The 24,754-nt window shown below is 36.5% G+C and overlaps 1 protein-coding gene across 2 annotated transcripts in view; it reads right to left on the bottom strand.

The window, feature by feature from the left end:
• The window catches only part of LOC122538233 (zinc finger protein 395), a 161,898-nt gene that overhangs the window by 44,763 nt on the left and 92,381 nt on the right, over nucleotides 1-24,754 (bottom strand). For both annotated transcript variants that reach the window (XM_043672135.1, XM_043672136.1), the window contains 3 exons: nucleotides 20,040-20,257; nucleotides 16,217-16,530; nucleotides 7,138-7,209 (listed from right to left, as the gene is read on the bottom strand). In XM_043672135.1, coding sequence (XP_043528070.1) covers nucleotides 7,138-7,209; nucleotides 16,217-16,530; nucleotides 20,040-20,257 — 604 coding nt within the window. The remainder of the gene's footprint in view (nucleotides 1-7,137; nucleotides 7,210-16,216; nucleotides 16,531-20,039; nucleotides 20,258-24,754) is intronic.

The raw sequence follows: 24,754 nt of genomic DNA, 5'->3' as shown, positions 1-24,754 counted from the left end.
TATATAATTTAAATTAATATAAATTTAATAAAGTTTCATAATAAATATACACTATAGTAATAATTAAAAATTAATAATATTATTAATAGGATTCGAATAAGTGGATTGATAATAGTTTGTTCGACTGCTAGAACTATCAAGGGCTGAAGCATAGAACTTTCACTAGAGACGCTAAAGTGAAAAAAAAAAAAAAAATAGGAAAACTGTAAAATACAGTAGAATACACATTTTTATATATTTTCATTTATAAAATATTATATAAGATTATATAATATTATAGAAATATTATAAAATATTATATATTTATATATTTCATAAAAAAATCATTTAAATCTCTAAAAATACTGTTTCACATCTATAATATATCTAACAAAAATTATTGACGATCAACTGTCAATTACGTATGTATGTTGTAACACTACGACTATCGACAGAAATCAATTGATTGATTAAATTTATAGCTTTGGTACTTTTCTTACAATTTCTCTTATTTTTAATTATATGACGACACCATGATTAGGTGGGGCAAAAATGAAACGTGCTGTACGAAACTCATTATGACTGTGACATTCACAATCCTCAAAGGACAGGAGAAAATTTACATCTCCAAATGTTTAAAAAGAAACCGGAGTGTCTGAAATTTGTCACGTCAGTTTCAGCCCAAATTGTACTCGTGGATCGTATCCACGTTTTCCTTTGTTTGTCAAACATTTGCAGACTTCCGTCAGGAACATAAAGGATTAGGAAAAGTGGAGCTCCCGAACGGTCGAGAGAAGCCTAATCTTATCAACGTAACGACGTAACGCCGAGCAAGTTCGAAGCCACGAGCAATTCTAATCTCTCTCCGTGCCGGTAAATTACCGGCAATTGACTTGCATAATTCCATTCGCTTCAATACCGAACGAAATAATCGTCGATACACTTTGCCACGCTATACCGACGTTATCAGTGGGAAATTACTACGGCTCGATAAAAAATACTTTCGACTGTACTGGTACGAAACAAATCCCAGTATAGTACGACAGTTACAGAACAATTGAAAAAAAGCTCGTTGAAAACGTTGAAACAATAATGGACGTAGAGTAACGAGGTAACTCGTCACGATGATCCAGGGTTAAACGAAAACTTCGTTTGGCTCGCATCACGCACCGTGTAATAATGGGATACAGAGGCTGCGTGCGTGGGATCGTTTAATTCCAATGACGAATATAAACGTGATACCGTTGTACGCGTATGTAAATTCTCTTTTTTTTTCTTTTTTTTTCGGAAGGGGGCCCCCTTCTTTTTAAAACGAATTCAATTGGTTGGAACGTTTACCGTACACTGTCGTTTTGGGGAAAAGGGTCAACCTCGTTCGTGATGAAAATGAACTTCGTCGCGTTGTGCTTTTAGATGTCAACGACGCCGGTAGAGAGAGGGATGAATTTTACATTTACATTTCAAACGTGCCACGCGAAAACCTTACGATTGTCTCCATTGTCTCGCGCGATATCTCGTCCAATCTTTATTAATCCTGATGAACAATAGAATTTCTAATTCTAATTAAGAACGATGATTTTCGGGAAACAGTTCGTCATCTGCAAGAGATATCGAGGAGGAATATGACAATGTTTGTATCATATCAGGATTTATTTGAATACGCTGCGAGTGAACAGCGAGCATTTATGCAAACTTGTGTTTTCAACGAGTGACAATTGAAAAGAAAATATCAGAGCAGGATGTTGTGCCTAATATTCTGTTTGCACGCATTTGCACTTTCTCCCCCGAGACAAAATCTTCTACAAATGCGTAGAAATCGAAATCAAATGAATAAATATTAAATGTTAATGTTTATTAAGTATATATTAATTTAATATTTATTTATTAATTAAACGTGTCAATATTGAATACGTAGAAATCGAAATTAACTGAATAAATAAATGTTGAAGGTACAAACTGAATAACAGAATCGAACTACCATGTATTCATAAGTAACGTTGGTTTTTGATACTATACAAAATTTTATTTCATTCAAGAGTTAATACAGTTTGACAATAAGTACACTAAATGTCAGTTATTTAATTAGAATATTAGATTATGTTATGAGAAGTTAAATTATTGTCACTGGATGGCAATGTTTGTCAAATTTGAAAAAAAAAAAAACGACATTACTTATGAGTATTTTTCACATTTAATATCGAGACATTTGACATCTAGTATTTTCTATTCTTATAGGATTAGCTTAAATTTTTTCAAAATTTAACAATAAGCTGACACTAAATGTCAATGTATTTAACTAGAATATAAGAAGTTAAATTATTGTCACTAGATGGCAGTGTTTGTGAAAATTGAAGAAACGACATTACTTTTGGGTACTTTTAATATTTAACATCGAGACAATATTTTCTATTCTTATAGGATTAGCTTAAATTTTTTCAAAATTTAACAATAAGCTGACACTAAATGTCAATGCGTTTAACTAAAACATAAGAAGTTAAATTATTGTCACTAGATGACAATGTTTGTTAAATTTGGAAAAAAGAAAAACGACCTTAACTTATGGACACTTTTCACATTTGATATCGAGACAATCTAGTATTTTCTATTCTTATAGGGTTAGCTTTAAATTTTTTCAAAAATAAAAAGTCAATGCATTTAACTAGAATATAAGTCATTTTATAGCAAGTTAAATTATTGTCACTAGATGACAGTGTTTATGAAATTTGAACAAAAATTAATGAAATTACTTATGGGTAGCCCTAATACTTGGCCATTCTGTGTAGTCTCTCCCTCTCGTGTCAAAAAAAGAGCCAACAAAAAATCGAAAAAGGAAAAAAAAAAGCAATCAACGTAGCAAACATATTTACACCAACGTACGATACAGCGGACAACAATTCTCGTTCGCGATCGTCCCGGGAATCGGCCTAGCACGAGAGCTAGACACGTTCGGGAATCAACGTTACAAAACAACGTGGCGAGCGAAGCCCACGCGCAACGTTCTAGGTCATTTCGTGGCCCTCCACCCCTGCGCGGCCTAGGACGCGAAGGGTGGAAGCCGGCAGCGGGCGGAAAGGGGAGGTTGGCCGTCGAAGCTACCGCGGGCCTTGACCATTGCGCGCCACGAATTCACTTTGGATCCGTGTAAATGCCTCTTCCTCTCCCTAGCTCTGTTCCGAGTCATCTTTCGTTCGTTAGAGAAAGAAGAAAAGCGTCTGACAAAAGAAAGAAACAGAGAAACAGAGAAAGAGAGAGAGAGAGAGAGAGCCGCAGCGCGGAACTAGAAATAAATCTTCCGACCGGTGCATTCGTTACGCGCGTTCGTTCACATGATCGCGCGAGAGCACGAGGAGCACAATTGCAGCACACGGCCTGCTGCACACACATACACACACATGTACGGATATCGTCGTATCGCGCGCGTGCAGTCAGGGCCACGGTGACCTTAACTACCTTCCCCCACCAAGTTGCTAGTGCATTCCCTCCCTCTCGCCCACCCCTCTTAACCCCCTCTCCCCCTTCTTCGCCCCCCGCTGCGCTTTGATGGGCGACCGGGGCAAGGAGGGGGGCACGTGCCACCGGTGACGTCACCGGTGTGCAGTGCAACGCGGTGTGCAACAACGCCGGGCGCAGCGCCGCGCCGCGCCGCGCCGCGCCGGTTTTCCTCGCTGCTCCGTGAGATCTAGGTCCATGCGGAGGCGTGCGTCGCGTTGTCGTCGTTGCCGATGCCCGTTCTTCCTTCTGCGCAGACGCCAGCAGCCGTCTGATTATTCTCTTCTGGCGAGCGCGGAGATGCAGAGAACACACAGGCGTGCGATTTATCGGGGGTTATATACCGCGGATTGATCGGAAATCACGTAAAGAGGAGACATGTTTAGGGGACAGAGAGAGAGAGAGAGAGAGAGAGAGAGAGCGGCCGCGGCGAGGTGAATGAAAGTTATTCGCGGAGCGCACACGCTTGGTGACTGGAATAGCTCTCGTAGACCTTCGAAGCGGAGATCGTAGAGCAGGAGACGAGTTGATGGGTGACAGAGACTAGTTGTTGGAAGGGTTTTGACGAGGGACGAGGACCACCGGCTTCGTTGAAGGATGAATGAAACGCGTTTGCGTCAGGTAGAGAGAAGAACGAGAGAGAGAGAGAAAATGCAATTGTTTCTCTGTATTTTTCGCAGAGGACGAAGCTGTTTGTAGCAGGAAGATTCATTCTCGTACCGCTCGTGCTCCTCTGTTTTTCACTTCATGTTTTCGGTTGAAAATGTGCAGGGCTACTTTCTGACGTGCTTCGCGATCAATGTCGCGCAGCCGTTATCAGTCGCGGCGGAGTCATTATTACGGCGTGCATTATTACGATTGCAACGAGCACAGATAAACAGAGCGTTCGAAGATCAAACGACTCATGAATCTTTATGCGCGCAATTGACGAAGCCTCGCGTTAATCTAAATTACTCTACCATCCATTCGGCTGTCCTCTTTTTTTTTTGTTTGCTTCTTTTATTAAACTTGCAAATCGAGGCTGACAAACGCTCGTGTACTGTGCGCGCGTAATGTGGACAGAGACCAAGTAACACAGTGACACGTGCGACCACGATTTTCACGCTTCCTTGCATGTGCCCTCTCCAAGGCTTCCCCGCTCTACGCCGAAACAACAACGTGCACGGTCTTCAATCAGCAGCCAGCGGATCTAGCCTTAGCGTCAGCAGTAGAGAAGGGAGAATCTAGCCAGCCGGACGACCTTGATCGTCGACCAACGCGGATATCTCTGTTCTCTCGAGTCGGTCAACTGGGTCAGGTGCGCGCGGCCCGGAGAAGCACGCTTGCACAGGTGGTAGCGAGCGAGCGAGCGAGCAAACAGCCAGTGAAAGTAGTCGAAAATTATGCGCTCGGTCACGGATCTGCCAGGTGGAGGGACACGAACGGTACCTCGACCGGGTCGCACGCGGTTCATCCCCCTCCTCCCGTGGCCAGTTGAATGGACAGAAGTCGACTTTGCGGTCGGTGAAAGTAGCAGGAACCTTCGGCTAACTGGGTTACGAACGCTCACCGATCCGGCGATTGCACGGATATACGTTGTATCGGCCTCTTGGCATTTGCGAAGGGACGAGAGGGGAGACGCGATCGAAAGCAGCCGAACGCAGCCTGTGGCGATGCAGCCTGTGGGCGATTGAAAGTAAGGGGAGAGCTGCTTCGAGTGTTTAGAAGCACGACGTGGTCGTTAAGATGGAGAAGGTTTCGGTAGAGCAAGAGTGACGAGAGCCTCGAAACATTTTGGAACCGAGTGGGAGGACGTTGGTTGACGCTAAAGTGGGTGGGCGTTTTGGATACTGAAATCAAACGCGCGTGTAACATACGTAGGGACTTGGAATGTCGAACGAGAAAGGGAGGATACTTTTCGAGCGTTGAAAGACGCTGGGTATAGATATCAACAACGATAGAATTAGTTTTCAAGTACTTAAATGTAGTTAACTCTAACGTACCTGATGTCATGACACGACAATGTGAAGCGTCAGCAGGAAGGCGACAGAAGTTTGAAGAATTACAATCGAGAAAGAAGGTTTTCATCAGTACCGAACAAGTGAAAGCTTCGAATATTAACCTCTTGCCCTCGGAAATTTTATTTGCATCATTTTTGTACCAGCAATTTATTTAAGCGAAATATCACTTCGAGTAAAATGATGAACATTGAAAACGATCATCCTGTACAAATGGTACCTAGCATGATATTTTGATATTTCTCTGACGTCTGACAGCATAATTTCAATTCCATGAGAAATAACTTTCATCGCTGTTTTGTATAAACTTTCGTAAAAAGCGGTGGAAAGTTTAGTTGTTCCAAGCGAGTGTCAATTGACTCGCGACTGCCTCCTGTTCTCAAGAATTTTTTCTTTTGAAATTTCTTAATTTTTCATATGTATGTATATCTACATTCACTCTAATTGTCAACAATTACAAAAAAGGAAATCTGAACTTTGAATTTAACCTCAATACCTCGAGAAATAACGTCCTTCGTTTTATACAGGGCCAAAAGTCTCTTCCCACCTGTTCTTTTTTAATAAAACATCGAGATGTAAGAAAAAATTAATTTTATTAACTTAAATTCAAACATAATTTTATCACTGCGTCACAAAAATGATTTCTTTCAAATGTCGACAGAGTTGTTTTCAAATTTGCGCTCTCCTTTTTAGTAGGAAGTGACTTTTGACCCGCGCTATATAATAAACTTGCGTTAAGAATTACGCAATAAAATTTATTTTAACGAGATCTGAAGAATTTCTGCTTTTGAAATTCCTACATGTGTCATCAAATTTACACGTTCGTTATCAACAATTACAAAAAAAGAAGTCTGAGCTTTAGAGCGTGACGATTCCCCTAGAACAATGATGGCGAACCTATGACCCGCGGGTCAGACACTGACCCACACATTGATTTTTATAAACTTGTCATCATATATATAAAAGAATTTTAATTATTTTTCGAAAAATGTGAAGAAAATTACAAGTGTTCGGTTAGAGGCTAAAAGTGAGAAATAAATGCATAATTGTGTTTTATGGAGGATTTACGACTTGGTTATGTATACATATAGATATTTTAAGTTTTAAATGTTATACGAGTTACTTGTGTCCAAAAAGTTTTATATAGCGCTTACGATTAAACAGATGTAATAAACATTAAAAAAACACACTAGATCCCATTCTCAGAATGGATAGCTTTGCTAGTTTTTTATATAATAAAAGAGAGAACAGACTAATAAAAAATATTAAAAAATAAAGTATATATATCTAATGTATAGTGCATGGGTGACTGGGCACAATGTCACCCCTTTTATATCAATTTTTTAACGTCGACATTTACTTTTTGCTCTTCACTTGCAAAACTTGTAAAACCAAAAGGAAACGTAAACTTTTTAAAGGATTACAAAAGTGAGAACCAAAAAAAAAAGTAGTTTTTAACCAGTTCCTCCCCTCTTCCTTCACAAGTGACGCCACTTGACTCAGTGACCCACGAGCTAGTACTAAACAAAATAATGAACAAAATTTGACCTACTTCTCGAAAAGGTTCGCCGTCACTGTCCCAGAAGGAACTCGAACGCAAAGGGTGAAGATTCTTTAAGGCTGGCGAAAGGTTTCCAAGAAAGAAAGCCGAGAAACAAACGCGAGGACTCACCTGTTCGCTCTCGTAGATGGCGGTGTTGGCTGGTCCGTTCTCGATCGGGTCGCGGCTCACTTTCGCCCGGATCTGGAAAACGACGAAGAAGAAGAAGAAGAAGAAGAAGAAGAAGAAGAAGAAAAAAAAAAGAAAAAAATCAAATCGGGTTAACCGTCACGAGGAGGAGATGTTCCGTTTGGTGCGACTCGCGCACCCGGTTATTTTCAGACCCGGGTCGGACCCATTTCCTCCCCGGCGTGGCCACGCAACCACCTAAGTTTAGACCGCGGCGTTAATACATCCAAGGTTCAACTTGCTAGCCGCGTCTTACGAAATTATCGAAAAACCGGTGCGCCCCGTTTGCATCCTTGGCATCCTTGGTTGGAGGCTTATGTCATTCGACGTGGAGACTTGGCAGAGACGCCTCGTCTCTCACTGTGAGACGATGCATCTGCGTGTCCTCACCTACTATAGTTTATAGTTTGCTATAAAACTGCACGCGCACGTGCACCTAACCGAAATCCTCGATGACATGTTATTCAGAGTTTCGTTTGTTATCGTTGTAAACATACATCTGACAACAACGTTCTCGGTGAATGAATGTCAACCACGCTTGCGCTGGCAACTGATTGCGGACCGTAACGAGCGACCGAACCGTATGTACAATAATTCGTCGATTTCTTTTTCAACTCGGCGTTGAAATAATAGGGAGAAGGTTTGAGAGAAGATGCTTGGAAATAGAGATTACCGTAATGAGCCGGTGATTCGTTGATGGAACATCCATTATTGGAAGATGATTCGTTAAAAGATCGAAGATCGTATCTTTCGATCTTTTAACCTGAAATGTTACATTTTCACTTTTGGAGTCACTGTTCCATCAATCTCTCTAGAAAGTAACTGTGACAATAAATCGACTATACGACTGAGAGAATGAATTATTTTTTGTTGTACAATTAGCGGCGAAAGTATTTTTAAACAATTGAACTATTATTAAAAATATTAATTGTTGGAAATATTTGTTTATATTTGTTTAACACTTGTTAAAATATTTTACATTAAAATCATTAAGATATTTAAACACTTGTTAAAATAATTATGAAAATATTTTCAACAGTATTGATTATTGAAAATATTTTTAACACTTATGTACGTGCGATACACGTACACGTTCAAAGGAACGACTACTCGATCGTGATAAATTAAATCGATCGACTTTTTTCTTCTTTTTTCCTTTAATTAAAGGCATTCGATGTGTTAAAATTCATGATTTTTTTTCTTCCATTAACGAATGCGAACTGTACAGGCGTGTAGGGAGGGAGGGGAAGTGCGTGTCGGTATGCCGAGTGAACGGAATTGAACTGGATTAAATCGTGATCGTGATACCCAGCGACGATATTTGACGAGGAAATTCGAAATTCTCTGATCATCAGGAACAGACTGTCGTCGATGTTGGTGGAATATTAAAATACGAGTCCAAATTAGAGAGTGATATTCTTAATGAGTATTCTGAATATTAGTTGTGATTAATTCTGCTGAATTATTTTTCATCTCAAGGGATTCATCGAACGAGGTAAAGTGCATTTTGGAATTTTACATAAATAAATAAATGAATAAATAGCCAATTACATCGGAGGATATTAATAGTTGAACATATACAGGGTGTTTCGTAACTTGTGGGAGCTGATTGTTCGCCTAAAAAAATAATGAAAGAAAGTCATACAAATATATGTCCTATCTGTCTTCGTTTATAAGATATAATGAATTTTATCAACAGAGCAAACTCTAGTAAGCTAGTTTTTTACAAGGGATGGTATATTCAATTTTCATAATAATCATAATTGGGATGAAGAGACCCACATGTTATTGTGCATTCAAGACATCAAGTTTAGTTTAAACGCATGGGCAGGAATAATTGATAAATTTTTAATTGGACCTCTTTTTCTTGATGGGAACACTAACAGGCACAAAGTACGTTGATTTTCTGAGCACGCGTTTACACGAAATATTAGAGGAAGTTCCAAGTCGATATTAGACTTCGTATGCGGTTTATGCATGATGGATCTCCGTCGCATTTTAGCCGAGTGGCTAGTTGATTTTTCAATCAACACTTTGCAAATAAATGGATTGGTCGCGGAGGTCCTATTTGCATGGCCTGCTCGTTCTCCGGATTTGAATCCATTAGATTTTCATTTGCGGGGACATTTAAAATCTATCGTATACGCAACATCGATTGAACATGCTGAAATACTACGAAATAGAATAGAGAGCAGGACCTCCGACAAATTCGAGAAACACCAGGAATGATAGNAGAGAGAGTAACCAGATGAATGACAAGACGCGTGCAGGCTTGTCTTCAAATGCAAGCTGGTCATTTCGAGCATCTTTTGTAAAAATAATTAAAACAGAAAATTCATTGTATCTCGATAAACGAAGACAGACAGGACATATATTTATATGACCATTTTTCATTATTTCATTAGGCGTACAATCAACTCCTGAAGTGGGTCCCACAAGTTACGAAACACCCTGTATAGATACTGTTTCGTGACGTATTTTACACACAAGAGTAGAGCAATTAGTCGGTCACTGATCCGAACGAAAATTCCACCCAATTCATCTCTGTGCAAACTTGTCCAATTTCATTCGCAGTTATCCCCCGTCGCAACATATATAAATTTGCCTAAAGAGTCACGGCGCAACTCATCGTCGATTCTTCACGCTCCAAGCAGAATCAGAATTCGAGTGAAGTAGCGAGTGCAATTGGGATTTGTCCGAGGCTCTCAGGCCTCGTAAAAATTCAACCGCACGATTCGGCGGGCTAACGGGTTCGTTGGATCGCAGGTGGAGCCTGGCGGAGCCACGCGATGGATCTAAATGAAAATCTAAACGCGCGAGATTCCCGATCGCTCGAGCGTGACAAGGCCAGACCGTTATCGGCGTGCTCTGCATTCGAAGACGTTCCCTCGGCCGCTTTTCCACCTTTTCCTTCTCTCTTCTCCTGCCCTCTGTTCTGCGAAAACGGCGCGTCGCCACTTTCGTAAGGTCGCGGACCCGAAAGAACCAGGCGAACCGGGGATGATCGATCGATCGATCGATTTAATATGAGTGATAAGTAATCCAAAAATTATACGTATGATATATTATGTACATGTATAATTTTTGTATCATATATTACATATTAACATATTTTTGTATTATATGTTATAGATTATATTATAATTTCTGTACACACACACACACATATATATATATATATATATATATAAATGTGTTATATACAAAATTATGTATATATAATGTCTTTAATATATAATTATATATATATAATATATATAACAATAATTATATATAATATATATAATAAATATAATTATATACATCATATATATAAATTATGTATTATATACAAAATTATAAGTAAAATTATTGTATAAGTAATGTATATATTATAAGTATAATATAATAATATAATACAAAATATATAAATAATACATATAAATAATACAATACAAAAATTATATATATATATGTGTGTGTGTGTGTGTGTGTGTACATATGATAGAAAATCGTGTTAGAGCGTATATTGGTTTACTGAGATAAGAACGAGCGATAACGAAAGTTGCATAATAAAAGATTGCGCAAGAAAATCGGTCGCACTTGAAAACCACGATCGATGTTTTATTTGTTTGTTTACGAATTTCATTATTCGCGTGATTATTGGGGTTTTTCACGGAAACGTTTTTGCGTCGTCGAAGATAGGGACATTGTACAGAGAAACGGTAACAGCTCTTGTTTCGTCATGGCTCGGCTGTTTAATAAACATCGCGAGATGCGTTCCGATAAACCAGTGAATCGTTATTTGTTTCTCGATCGATGCTTTCAATTATCGAAGTGAAAAACAATTTCACAAACGTTCGCGTTATGGATACTGACGTATCTATCGTAGAAACTACTATGAAAAACGTAGAAAGTGAAAAGTTTATTTTATTACTGCCCTTTATCTTGTAAGTCTTGCTAGACTGCGGATTTTTACGTAGATTCATATTTTTGAATGTATGATTTAAAAAAGAGATGAAACTTCGGTAAAAAGAAAAAAAAAAGAAAAAGGAATTTTAATTCAATTTAATTTCTTATTATTTAAAATATTATTTTAATTAAAATTAAAATTTATTATTTAGAATAATTGCCTAATAATCACACTTTATTAAAGTGAATTTCTAGATTTATTATTTATAAAACAAATATTTACTGTTACTATTATTATTATTATTATTATTATTATTATTATTATATTAATTTAAAGTAAATTTCTAGATTTATTATTTGCCATAATTAGTTGCTTGTTAGTTTAAAATAAATTTCTAAATTTAGCCGCTTTCCCCAATGTTGGCCATTTCTTTAATAAAAGAGGATTCGCTTTGGAAATCAATTTCGGGAGAGGTAGTTCGAAAAAAGTTTAACAAAAAATTGTAAACGAAGTAGTGGAAATTAAGAAAAGCCGGACAAACTAGAAATTGACCAAAAAATGTTTCACGTACCGAGTGTTATAGAGAACAGAGTTTGGTCGCTCTGGATATTTCATCGACATTTTTATTTATTGGTACGTTAAGCGATCCGTGCAAATTTCTGCACTTTAAAATTTCAGATAGAATTGGTAATAAAACGGATAAAACTTTTAAGCGTAGAAATGTGTTTCCTGTGAGTGTAGAGAAATGCGCGATGCAATTAACCTCGAACGAAAATATAAAAAAGAAGAATAATCCCAGAAATTTCAAACTCGTTCAGAAATCGACGAGTTCGCAACACTTGACTAAACAAGATTCAATTAATTCAGGGATCGAAATTGACAAATTCTTTTGAAAAAACTTCTGTTTTGAAGAATTTCAAAAGAAACAGGAAGAAGCACTTTTTATTAAGTGGAAACACTTATTATTATTTACATTAACAATAATTATATTATAATATTATTAATAATATAATAAATAATATTATTAAAATAATATAAAAATAATATTATTAAAATAATATAAAAATTATATTATAAATAATATTATTAATATTATTAATAATATTAATATATAATATAAATATTATTAATAATATTATTAAATATATATAAATATTATTTATAATATTATTATTTATATTATTAATAATATTTGCATTATTATTTAATATTATTCTAAAATATCTATCGTACCAGAATATTTAGAAACACTTTTGAACAATGTTTGGAGCTCATGGAACGGATATTTTAGGATCTGTACAATAAAAGCTCCGTGGGGATCAAGCGATTTTAAAACTAATTCAATTAAAAACTCACTTTTATATTCGAGTGCTATTCTCAATGAACTTTTTTAATATTGACGAACAAATTATCCAACAGAAAAATTTCTATTTCTACATTTTGCAATCTCCGTTTCTGTCTGAAACTTTCATTTTTTAGCCTCTTAGCTGCGAACGACGAGTACACTAACTACGTCATGCGAGGAAAGTAATGACAATTTGTTACTTAAATTAAACTTTCTCGTGGAAAATGAAACATATTTGTAGATCTTGGACAATTTCGAGACCAGGCTTGGGACATTAGTTCTCTTTACATCATTTCTAAATATTTCCTTGCTATTGATATTAATTACTATTAATTAACATTGATTAAAGTTAAACAATGAAGTTATTGATTTCACAAAAAAATAAAACTACCGGTTAAACAACTTATACAAAAATAAAGTTATTCCTTTGTCATTTAATTCAGTTTTACAGCAACTGCACAGAACTCTGTGTTCGACGAGTATAATCGTCACCGCGACATACACGCTTTCAACGGATTAAAAAAAAAAAGCGTTTGTCTGTCTGTCCTCGTGAAGACGTGCGAAAAAAAAAAAAGAAAAGAAAAGGATCCGTGTCTCAGTCAGAACCTGTTTAAAAGTTCTTTACTAATAATAATAATAATAATAAAAGAAAAAAGAAACGTTATTTCGCTTCGGGGGGGGGGGAGAATCGTCGTCGATGCGACGTGAAAGTCACGCCAAAGAAAAGAAATGAAGGAAGAGAGAGGAAAGACAAAAAAAAAAAAAAAATCACACCAAAAAGAAATAAAAAAGAAGAAGAGAGGATGGAATCATCATCTCGAGGTCGCGGATGATACAGATACACGCGCGCGTGAGTTGCGTGTTTATTACGCAAGTAGCCAGTGCCCGCGGTTTTATCTTCCTCGTCGATGTTAATTAAATGTAAGCTCTCGAACGCGGAAGGGCCTAACATCGCGGAGATAAGTCCGCGTCTTATGAGCGATTCAATTGTGCGTTCTGAGCGATATCGCCCACTCGGGCTGATTGCGAGTCGTCGAGCTTCAGGATTCAACCTCGGTCTGGTTGCGGCAATGGCGATCAAATCGGCACTGAAAACGATCGAGCTCCACGACGTGTTATCGATGTACGTACACACGCGAGAGAGTGTCGATTTTATTGAATATGGTTTGTCTCTCTCGTTCTGAACGGAACGGCGCTTTCGTGGTTGGTTTCGCGATGACAATGTCACGGAAATTAGGATCAACGAAGTTGCGGAGTTGGATATTATTTAAATAAGATTATATCGTTATCGGTGAGCCGTGAACTTTTTTTTTTTTTTTTTTTTTTTTTTTGTTTCAAAGTGGAGGTGTAATTCGATGATGTTTGACAACTGTCGTGAGAAAAATTTTCTATCTTATACAAATTTAGCTTGTAGAGCTGCACTTACAACAACAAGTAAATAGTTTGTGGGAATCTTCTTTTCTAAAAAATTTTCACCGCAAAGAAATTCAATGTAGTGCTTATGACAGAGAACTTATGATAATTTATAAAGCAGTAAAGCATTTTAAATATTTTTTGGAAGGACGATACAAACTGATCATAAACCATTTAACATTTGCATTTCGTCAATAATCAGAGAAAGCTTCACGAAGACAATTACGACAATTAGACTATATTGGACAATTTTCTACTAAAATTATCTACATTTCAGGATCTGATAATGAAGTGGCAAATGCTTTATCACGGCTGGACGTTATCAGTATGCCAGTTGTGGTTAGCACATCTGAACAATTTGCCGAACAACAATTAAAAGTTCCATTTTTTTTTCTTGTTTTGATGATATTTCGTATTTATTCGATATGATTGAATCATTATTTGGGAAATTAAGTTTTTTTTGGAAAATTATTCTGTCGCGAGAAAGAAGAAGAGAAGAACGTTCGTTTTATTTAAAAATGAGACAGGAATTTATTTAAAAAGAAACTTTTCTTTCAAATTGAATATAAGCGCGGACACGATGAATGAATTTAGTGATTTAGCTTCTTATATCGCTTCTAAATTAATATTTAATAAACAAGTGTTATATTTGATACTTTAATATTTAGTAAATAAGTATTATAAATAAATCAGTTGGAAATTGAAGGAAAACTTTGTACGTTATACAAAAATTATAATATTTATATATATATATATATATATATAAATATTCCTGAATTAAACATTAAACGCGCAAACTAATTTTTTCGCGTGAGAAATGATCGCGAACGATCTCGAGCCAAGGACACGAGATGAACTTCGTTACAAATTAGACTATATTGGACAATTTTAGAAATTAGAAATTAAATGTAACAATTAGAAATTAAACGTGACGCGTTTCATCAGAAATTTATCCTGACAGAAGGCAGAATTGCCTGATTGATCAATCTTCTTTTTCTCTATCACAAAGAGAACGCAATTACTTAAGAAAAAAAAAAAAAAAGAAACTCGACTTGAATGTAAATAAAGTACGTGCAGATACGGCGAATAAATGAATTTTCATACGAGAGTCTCCTTGGATTCAGAATGCGATATTAATTTTGTATAATACGCGAATTACATTAACCTCAAGTGATTCGATAATAAGGTAATAGGTCTGGTAGTAATTTCCAGGTAATGACATATCAATTTCACAGAGCCGCGATATGTAATTTATTCGCGATGTTTCAAGTGTCGAGTATTCGCGATAATGTTTTACTACAATATAATTTTACAATATAGCTATAAAGCACGGGGAAGGGGGAGAGATTTTTTTTTTATTCATTCTTGCAGTTAAGTCGAAATTCAGAGTAAAGTGAAATTGATTTGATAATAGCGACATGGAGGTGATGCAAACTTTTACGATTATAAATATTAGTGTAACAGAGACAGAGAGAGAGAGAGAGAGGCTGTTTTAATTTTAAATGAAATTTCGTTATTACGTTCAGAAAGGAAATTACTAATTGACAACCGATAAAGCAAATTAATTGGGAAAAAGCGATCTCGAGGTGCTCGCCATCTTCCAAGGAACAATTATCTAACATTCGCTTAATTAATTAACCATCAATCAATTAATTTGTCTGCTCGATGGTTAAATTTTTTTAGTTAGAAACTTTTTTAATCCTACCCCGAGAACTTTCGAGAAATTTTTTTGCTTTACCATGAAAACTGACGAGGTGGATATAGACAAGAAACGTAGCCACCAGAAGTAAAAGTACCTTCGACATTACGAAGCACTTCCTGAATTCGACATAGCAACTACACGAAGTACGTTTTTTGCATTGTTCTATGTACATAGTTCTATGAGAATCGAACCGTTTCATTTCAAACAAACGAAAGTTGAACGTTTAAAACACTCGGAATTGAATCCAAAATCGAAGAACCACGCGAAATTAATAGTAAAATTTCGCCAAATAATGTCAAAACTCCTAATCGCGGCTAACCACCTAAAATGAATCCGATAGCTATTAAAACGACTCGTCAACATCGTCTCAAAATAATCCGCGTATACGTACGTGTAAGCAATATGTAGACGACGTAGTTCGTCATCCGGACAATAAAACGATAATTGCCTAGGCAACGCGAAGGCCAAGTGCATCGTCATCGGTTGCCCAGATTGTAACGAGTTGCAACACAGGGCGCGCTCGACTTTATCGGACTGACAAAAGAAACTGAACAGGCTGCATGCACACGCTGCGCGGCTTTATTCATCGATCGATCGATCGATCGATCGATCGATCGATCGACCGATGAAACGCGAGAGACTGCCCGCGGCTACAGAGACTGCCACTAACCTTCTTCTTGCGTGGGTGTTGTTCCTCGAGGTAATCGGGCACTATCCCCTCGTCGAGGGTGGTTGTCGAGCCCGGTGTGCTACTCGACGACGAGCCAGACGCGTTGTAAGGGTAGTGCTGCTGATTGTGCGACGGATGAGCCGATGTCGGCCATAGTGAGCCGGTGGTGGGTGCACCCTCGTCGCTGAGAGGCGGACTGGGGGTGCCGCTACGCCATGAAGCCCCGCTGCTGCTGCTGCTGTTGGAGGTGCCGCCGACTCCTGGCGAGCCGACCACCATGCCGCCACCTCCACCGCCCCGACCTCCCCAGGAACCTTGTTTTCCAGAAAATAAACGAGAGATTCATTGATTTTCTCATTTCAACCCCCTCGGGTACGGTCGATATCTCGCGGCGGGGTCGATATTCTCTCCTCTCGTGTCAAAATGGCGGCACGGAGTCTTTGACAAATTTCAGTCAAATTTTCGCTCGTTCAACACGACATTGAACACCCTCGCTGTGTGTTTTGTGATTATCATCCGCGTCGCGCGCGGAAGGGGAAGATTTAGTCAGATTAATTCGGCACCCCGAGGGGGTTAAAAAACGAACCGAGTTGGATTCCTCGCTACCGACTTATCTACACCCGGAGATTTCTCTCGTTTTAAGCATCCGGTTGTAACAGATCGGGTTCTGTAATATTTTACCGTACACCTCCGAGAATTTTGTCCGACTCGAACACCTCGTGGACGCGTAAAGGTACTTCTCCATTTCAGAGTAGAACTGTCGCGAGTTGCTCTCGAGAGTGTCTCTCGCAAATGGAGAGTTACACTGTCCGAGAGCATCGCTCAGCTGTTTGAGAGAAAGAAATGGAGAACACACTCGCGAGAAATCCTCAAATGGAGAAGTGCCTTAAGAGCGTTTAGCCTCTTGCGCTGGAATGACGTCATCGGGAATTTTTTGTCCCGAAATTGCAACATTTTCTCAATTATAAGTGTATTTAAACATATATTTATATATAATAGTATATTTAAATATATTTATATATATTTAAAATATTTATATATAATAGTATATTTAATATTTTTAGTTACTATTATAATATGACTATTAATAGTTATAAATATATAATATATATAATAGTATATTTAAATATATATTTATACATATTTAAATATAATAGTATATTTATATATAATAGTATATTTAATATTTTTAGTTACTATTATAATATAAGTATTAATAGTTATAGATATATAACATATATAATAGTATATATAAATATATATAATAGTATATTTAAATATATATTTATATATAATAGTATATTTAATATTTTTAGTTACTATTATAACATAACTATTAATAGTTGTAAATATATATAATAGTATATTTAAATATATAAATAACCCAGCAAAATAAATAATAAATTTATCACTTCTTAGTAATTTCCATCCAGTGATATAATTCCAGCCCCGAGTTTAAAAAGAAAGCGACGAATTATTGTATACGATTCGGTCGCTCGTTACGGTCCGCGAACCAGTTGCCAGCGCAAGGGGTTAACGAGTTGCTCGACGAGTGGACTGATTTTGTTGGAATACAGATTTAACCCTTTTGCACTCCTAAGTCACGCCGGAGCTGACAACACTAATTTTCTCTAAAACACGTATGTAGATACATACGTCACGCTGTAGATGGTAACTGTAAATAACTGTGAAACACTATGTGGCGTTCGAGGTCCCACTCAGCAATAGTTTGCCAAGTTTTTGTCAGTTTGTCAGTACAGTTTGTGGTTACAAGCCGTGCACGGAACTTTCTTTCTCTCTACTTTAATTCATTTCCCTGAAAATAAACACAAGTCTACACCCAACAACGATGAAAATAAATCGAGTGCAAAGGGTTAAAGAAAGAAAGAGAAAGAAAAGGTAGTTTCGCAAGAAGGGATTAAACGATCATCCTTCACTCGAAAGATAGATTTGCGTTTCTCTCACTTCGAGGCCGAAATTCTTTTACAAACGCACGAGTTGCCTGCGGATCGTTTTCCACCGACGTTCGTTTGAAATTTTCTCAAGTCTATGGAGAAGTCCCGGGCCCGGTCGTAAATTATAAAAAGCTGAAGAGCGACGGACTCTGTCCGCTTTCGAACAATCACCCGGACAGATTCCTCGGGAGTTCAAGTTTCGTTTCGAGCCGCATCGAGTTTCAAAAAGAAAAAAAAAAACTTCGACCGACTCGACGAATCTTTGCAAATTCTACTTTGGATTATTCTTTGAACAACGATCGAATCTCCAATTGATTGTGATGACTATTTATCACACCGTTCGTATATTAAATAATTAATCGGACGTATTAAATTTCGTATCATTTGGTGGTACATACCTTCCCCTCGTACCATCTAGCATCTCACAAAAATTTCATACTATTTGAAAACGAAATACCGAACCTGATGAAAAAAAATAAAAAAAAATAAAAAGTGAAAATAAAAATAAAAATAAAAAAAATGTCTCGTTGATTGAACAAATTCTGTGTGAATGAATGAATTATCAGTTTCTCATTCATATTTGAATTATAGTTTGCACGTAGTATACATAACATTTCGATGGTTTTAGACCCGGGGAAATGTCTGGATTGATAGATTGTTGTAAATTGAGGCGCGATTGAGCGTAATCTCGGTATGGAATTGAGATTAGATAGGACTGCTGTCAGACGTACCGGCTGAATTTACAATCGTGTAACTCGGATATGCGATTTCGATCGCCAGTAATTGCACGGACACTTGGAGCAACACGTTACGTAGAAAGAGAAATGATCAATATTAGTACTATAGTACTATACTATAATATTATACAGTACTAGTACTATACTATACTATTATACAGTACTAGTACTATACTATACTATTATACAGTACTAGTACTATACTATACTATTATACAGTACTAGTACTATACTATACTATTATACAGTACTAGTACTATACTATACTATTATACAGTACTAGTACTATACTATACTATTATACAGTACTAGTACTATACTACTATACAGTACTAGTACTATACTACTATACAGTACTAGTACTATACTACTATACAGTACTAGTACTATACTACTATACAGCACTAGTACTATGCTACTATACAGCAATAGTACTATACTACTATACAGCAATAGTACTATACTACTATACAGCAATAGTACTATACTACTATACAGTACTAGTACTATACTACTATACAGCACTAGTACTATACTACTATACAGTACTATATTATACTAGTACTGTAGTACTGTACTATACTACTATACTAATTACTGTAGTACTATGCTAGTACTGTAGTGACTATACCATATACTATATATACTGCGCTGTATAAAATAAAACGATACAAATAATACGATGATACACGTTCAAATACACTATATATTTCTAATGTTGATAAAACATTCAATACTACGAATACAATACGCTCGCAAAAAAGGAAAAAATAACTAAATTGACAAATTATTAATAAATAAAATAATAAAACGATAATAAGTAAAATAATAAAATAATGACAAATAAAACAATAAAATAATAAATAAAATAATAGAATAATTAATAATTAAACAACTGGAAGCATCGTCTCAGAACGTTCCAATTTCCTTTTACGTTCCGCGCGATCGAAGGGACGCATTCTCTAACTCGTGTCCAGAAATCTACCAACTATAACTCTCCGTCTTTTCTGCAATTCGCTGTAGAAAATCGCGCGACCTGTCAACAATTGGCGCGTCAACCGAAATGAACGATAGCAAAGGAATTTTACGATAGCGTAACAAGGCTAGCCCAAGCCCAGCTGTGATACCGACCGTAATTGTGTTGGCAGTGCACTGGCAGGGGATTGTGAGGGCTGTGCGGCGAGCACGAAAGCGACATGAGGACCAATGCGGCTGTGCATTCGTCCATGCAGTCGCCACGCTCGTTGGTACGGCAACCCTCGCGGCCGCATCCGTGGGGTATTCTGTCGCTCCAGCCGCTGTACGATCGTTCGGAGTCGTTGCTCGAGCTGGGTCGCCGTTTTCTCGACCTGAAACACCAATCACACGCCCATTCGCTGATTGATTTCACCGTCACGTTCAAATTCGTCGCAACTTTTTTTCACAGAAAAAAAAAAAAAAAAAAGGCAAGATTCGCAAGTTTTCAGTAGTTTGTGCCAAGATATTGGGGATGTTTCCATTTGATGAAAAATATGTCGCATATGTTGAAGATTTCACTGTATTTTGTAGTTTCCGTTCTACATTCAATTTTTACACAAAATTTCCATCAGAGTCATTGACAGGAAGTTTTTATAATGCACGAGCACCCTTTTATTTGTGTATTTTACTTTTTGTACTTTGTATTCACCTTTTGTATTTTATATTTTATATTTTCTGTATTTTACACTCTTCCCAAAAAAAAAAAAAAAAATACTAAAACTATAAAATTTCCACCAGAGACATTAAACTAAAAAAAAAAAAGAAAAAAAGAATCTTTATAATGCAATAGCTTTTATTTATGCATTTTAGGAAGAATCATTCAATTCCCTAAAAACACATTGTTCAATGCATCTGTAATTGGTCGTTTCGACTCTGATTTTGGTATTTTTGCTAAACTGAAAATTCCGAGTCCAAATGCAATATCTTTTATTTATACATTTTATGAAGAATCATTCAATTCCCTAAAAACACATTGTTCAATGCATCTGTAATTGATCGTTTCGACTCTGATTTTGGTATTTTTGCTAAACTGAAAATTCCGAGTCCAAATGCAATATCTTTTATTTATACATTTTATGAAGAATCATTCAATTCCCTAAAAACACATTGTTCAATGCATCTGTAATTGATCGTTTCGACTCTGATTTTGGTATTTTTGCTAAACTGAAAATTCCGAGTCCAAATGCAATATCTTTTATTTATACATTTTATGAAGAATCATTCAATTCCCTAAAAACACATTGTTCAATGCATCTGTAATTGATCGTTTCGACTCTGATTTTGGTATTTTTGCTAAACTGAAAATTCCGAGTCCAAATGCAATATCTTTTATTTATACATTTTATGAAGAATCATTCAATTCCCTAAAAACACACTGTTCAATGCATCTGTAATTGGTCGTTTCGACTCTGATTTTGGTATTTTTGCTAAACTGAAAATTCCGAGTCCAAATGCAATATCTTTTATTTATACATTTTATGAAGAATCATTCAATTCCCTAAAAACACATTGTTCAATACATCTGTAACTGGTTGTTTCGACTCTGATTTTAGTATTTTTGCTAAACTGAAAATTCCGAGTCCACGTGGTTTCCAACGAGAATCGAGACAGCCATATATTCCTGGGCATTCGTTATGCAAAATTTTAGGGGGGGAGTGGGGAAAAAGAAGGGTGAGATTTTAGAATCCGTTGAAATTTTAGAATCTTCCTTTGTAAGGCTGGCGTAATGAAAGAGGGAATGTTATGTTTAATCCCAACATGGTGGTCGCCCATTGTGGTTGGAAAACTGCAGTACAATATGTGTGTTATCCTCGTGCATCGTGGTTGATTAATTTAGAGTCCTCGCGGACCGGCATAAATATTCATCAGAATGTTTCATCAACGTCTTGTTGAACACGCCCAAGACTTTGCGTCTCGAAAGTTTGAGAAAAAGAAAATGACAGGTCGAGTGTTTCTAACTGAAGAATTAGAATTATTAATTATTAAGAAATATTCGAATTAAACATTCGGACAAAACAATAGAAAAAGTAAGACTTGGGAAGAGGTTTGTTTCATTTATGTTTATACCGTGTTTTGTTCCACTTTATGTTTTTCTTTTTCGTCTGTAATGCACGTTCCTTGCATTTTTGTAACCTCAATTACATACTTGATTTTGATCGTCCAGAAATATTAATATAAATAAATAAATGAAAATCGTTGTTGACACTAGAACAAACTGTATCAAAATATTCTATGTATAAATCACTGTAATTTAAGTGACGATTAAAATAAATAAATTTACGTGATCGTGCTTCTATCCAAAACATTAAAGATTAATACTAACACTGACAAGAACAACCGTATCTTTTTCTAAGTCTGAAGTCAATCGTATCAGTCAGGATTCGATTGTTATACATTAATAAAATTATAATACTACAATAACGAAAATTAATTAAAAAAGATAATATTCCTTACGTGCGACTGTCATTTCAAATATAAGTGTTAAGAACATAAGTGTGACTTGTTCTGCGAAGAAAAGTCTTACCGCTCATGCACGTCGAGAATTTTTTGTTTCAAAATTGTAATATTTTCTCAGTTTTAAGTATATTTAAATAAAACAATATAGTCGAAACAGTAAAATAGTAAATTTATTACTTTTTATCAATTTCTATCCAGTGATATCATACCGGCGAGTTCAAAAAGAAAGCGAGGAATGTGTCGTGTACGGTTCGGCCACTCGTTATGGTCCGCAGTCAGTTGCCAGCGCAAGTAGTTAAACTACAGATCTTATAATAAATTATATGGATATCATATATATTATAATAACAATAATATTATATTTATTATAATATATTACATCATATTTATAATATTATATTTATTGCAATATATTATATTATATTTTATTTATATTATATTTATTATAATATATTATAATAAATTATATGGATATCATATTATAATAAATAATCATGTATAATTATGATATAATTATACCTATAATATACTACCATATTGCATATATAATTCATTCAATAATAATATAACATATATAAAATATGTACCCATAAGTAATGTCGTTTCTTTTTTTCAAATTTGATAAACATTGCCAGCCAGTGACAATAATTTCACTTGCTAACAACATTATTCATGCTCCAGTTAAATGTATATTAACAGTTAGTGTGGTTATTATTTCTCTGATATAAGTAAGAATATAGGGTGAGTCAAAAAATTGTCAATCTCTGCTTCCCCAACGTGAGATCAATGCTCATCAACACTGACACTAAAATTTCGTTCTCCAATTGTTCCCTCCCGCTGTATTTCACTTTTCTGCTTTCTCGCGGAGTCACGTGTTGCGCGTAACACGCGCAGAGGAAGTATTTACAACGAGAGGCAAAATGAAGTGGCGCAACAATGGATCGTTCGTCGGGCCTCTTTCCCGGAATTTTTCCCCGCTTCTGCAATTACGTAAAACAATGTTTTTCCAGCCGATATATATATGGCCAGATCGCGGTCGTTGTGCCGTAATGTCCCGGCGTGCTGTAAATTACAGTTTTCCGAGAACAGCCGTAAAGATGCGGCGATAAACACGCCGCAACCACCACCGAGCGTCGACGTTGTTCCATCGGATCACGGTGGTAGCCTAATCATTTTCGATCGGCCCACCGGGGCGAGTTCTTTGTCCGTGTGAAACTTCATGGAAGTCGTTAATCCACCTGTCGATTATTTCGATATCCGCGAGCTTGTCGACAATTTTTTTTCTCTTTTTTGTTCTCGTTACGTGTAATTGAAATTGCACTTTGTCAACTGTCCCAAGACTGTGCCATTAACGTACCATCTACGAGCAATCGTACGAGTCGTTGATCGCGAATCGCGAGTTGTCGAATCGTTGGCTTGAGAAATCAGATAATCGCCGCGGACTGGAAATAACTAGGAATTTAATAGCGATTTCGTATCATTATACAAGCGCGTAGTTTTTGTAGCAGGCATGGGCGTTTCTTCGAAGAAACGAAGAATGTCTAGAAGTATTTGGTGTACTAATTTCTTTGCTAGTGTACTAAAATATACTCGATTTCCTTAATAAAAGAAATTTCTTGTTTCTCTTCACTCGAAAAAAATTTGATTGTTCAACAACGTATCGAAGTACGTCGGATTCATTCGAACAAACAGACGATTCTTCTCTAAATTGCTGAATTATTTGAATGAAAAGGTTTCTCACTTCGTTTCGTATTCTCTGTCTCCTTCTTCAAATATTACTTTCCAGTTCTGTCGTATGAATTCTTCCGTTGAAATTATTTGTTATTTTGTTTCAACGAATCAGCTCGAACGATTCGACCCAAGATAGAGCTACTTTTTTTCTCTCAAACAAAGATAATAACAAATGAAATAACCCGTCGTTTCAAATTGCAATGTTTTTATCTTCATTTTTAGAGAAAACTCGTTCAATCCTTGTCAGACGATTTTTCAAGAATTTCCAGAAAGTTTTCAAGCGAGGGACATCGCGCACGCGTGTGAAAAAATGAAATGTACGTCTGAATCCGTGCGAACGTGAATGAAATCTCCAAAGTACGAGAACTCTCGAGTGATTTGGAAAGATGCTCGAATTGTCAACGACTGAAAATGGAACTTTGATGCAGTAATTGGACGCGTCCCGCGGTTTACAAGATATTGGTTGGCGAGATATTGGAAAGAAAACGTGTGAAGCGCATTGCTCTCGGGGAAGAGCACACCCCTTGATACAGTAGATAGTCCAGTGGATCGAATGGTTCGACACTTGACACCTTGGTAATCGATAGAAACCCTGACTTTCTCGAAAATTACAGGGTAAATTTTCCTCGTTACCTCCGCCT

This window comes from Frieseomelitta varia, unplaced genomic scaffold (genome assembly GCF_011392965.1).
Source record: "Frieseomelitta varia isolate USP_RPSP 00005682 unplaced genomic scaffold, Fvar_1.2 scaffold_976, whole genome shotgun sequence".
NCBI classification, from domain to species: Eukaryota; Metazoa; Arthropoda; class Insecta; order Hymenoptera; family Apidae; genus Frieseomelitta; species Frieseomelitta varia.
This window is presented reverse-complemented; position numbering and strand designations above follow the sequence as displayed.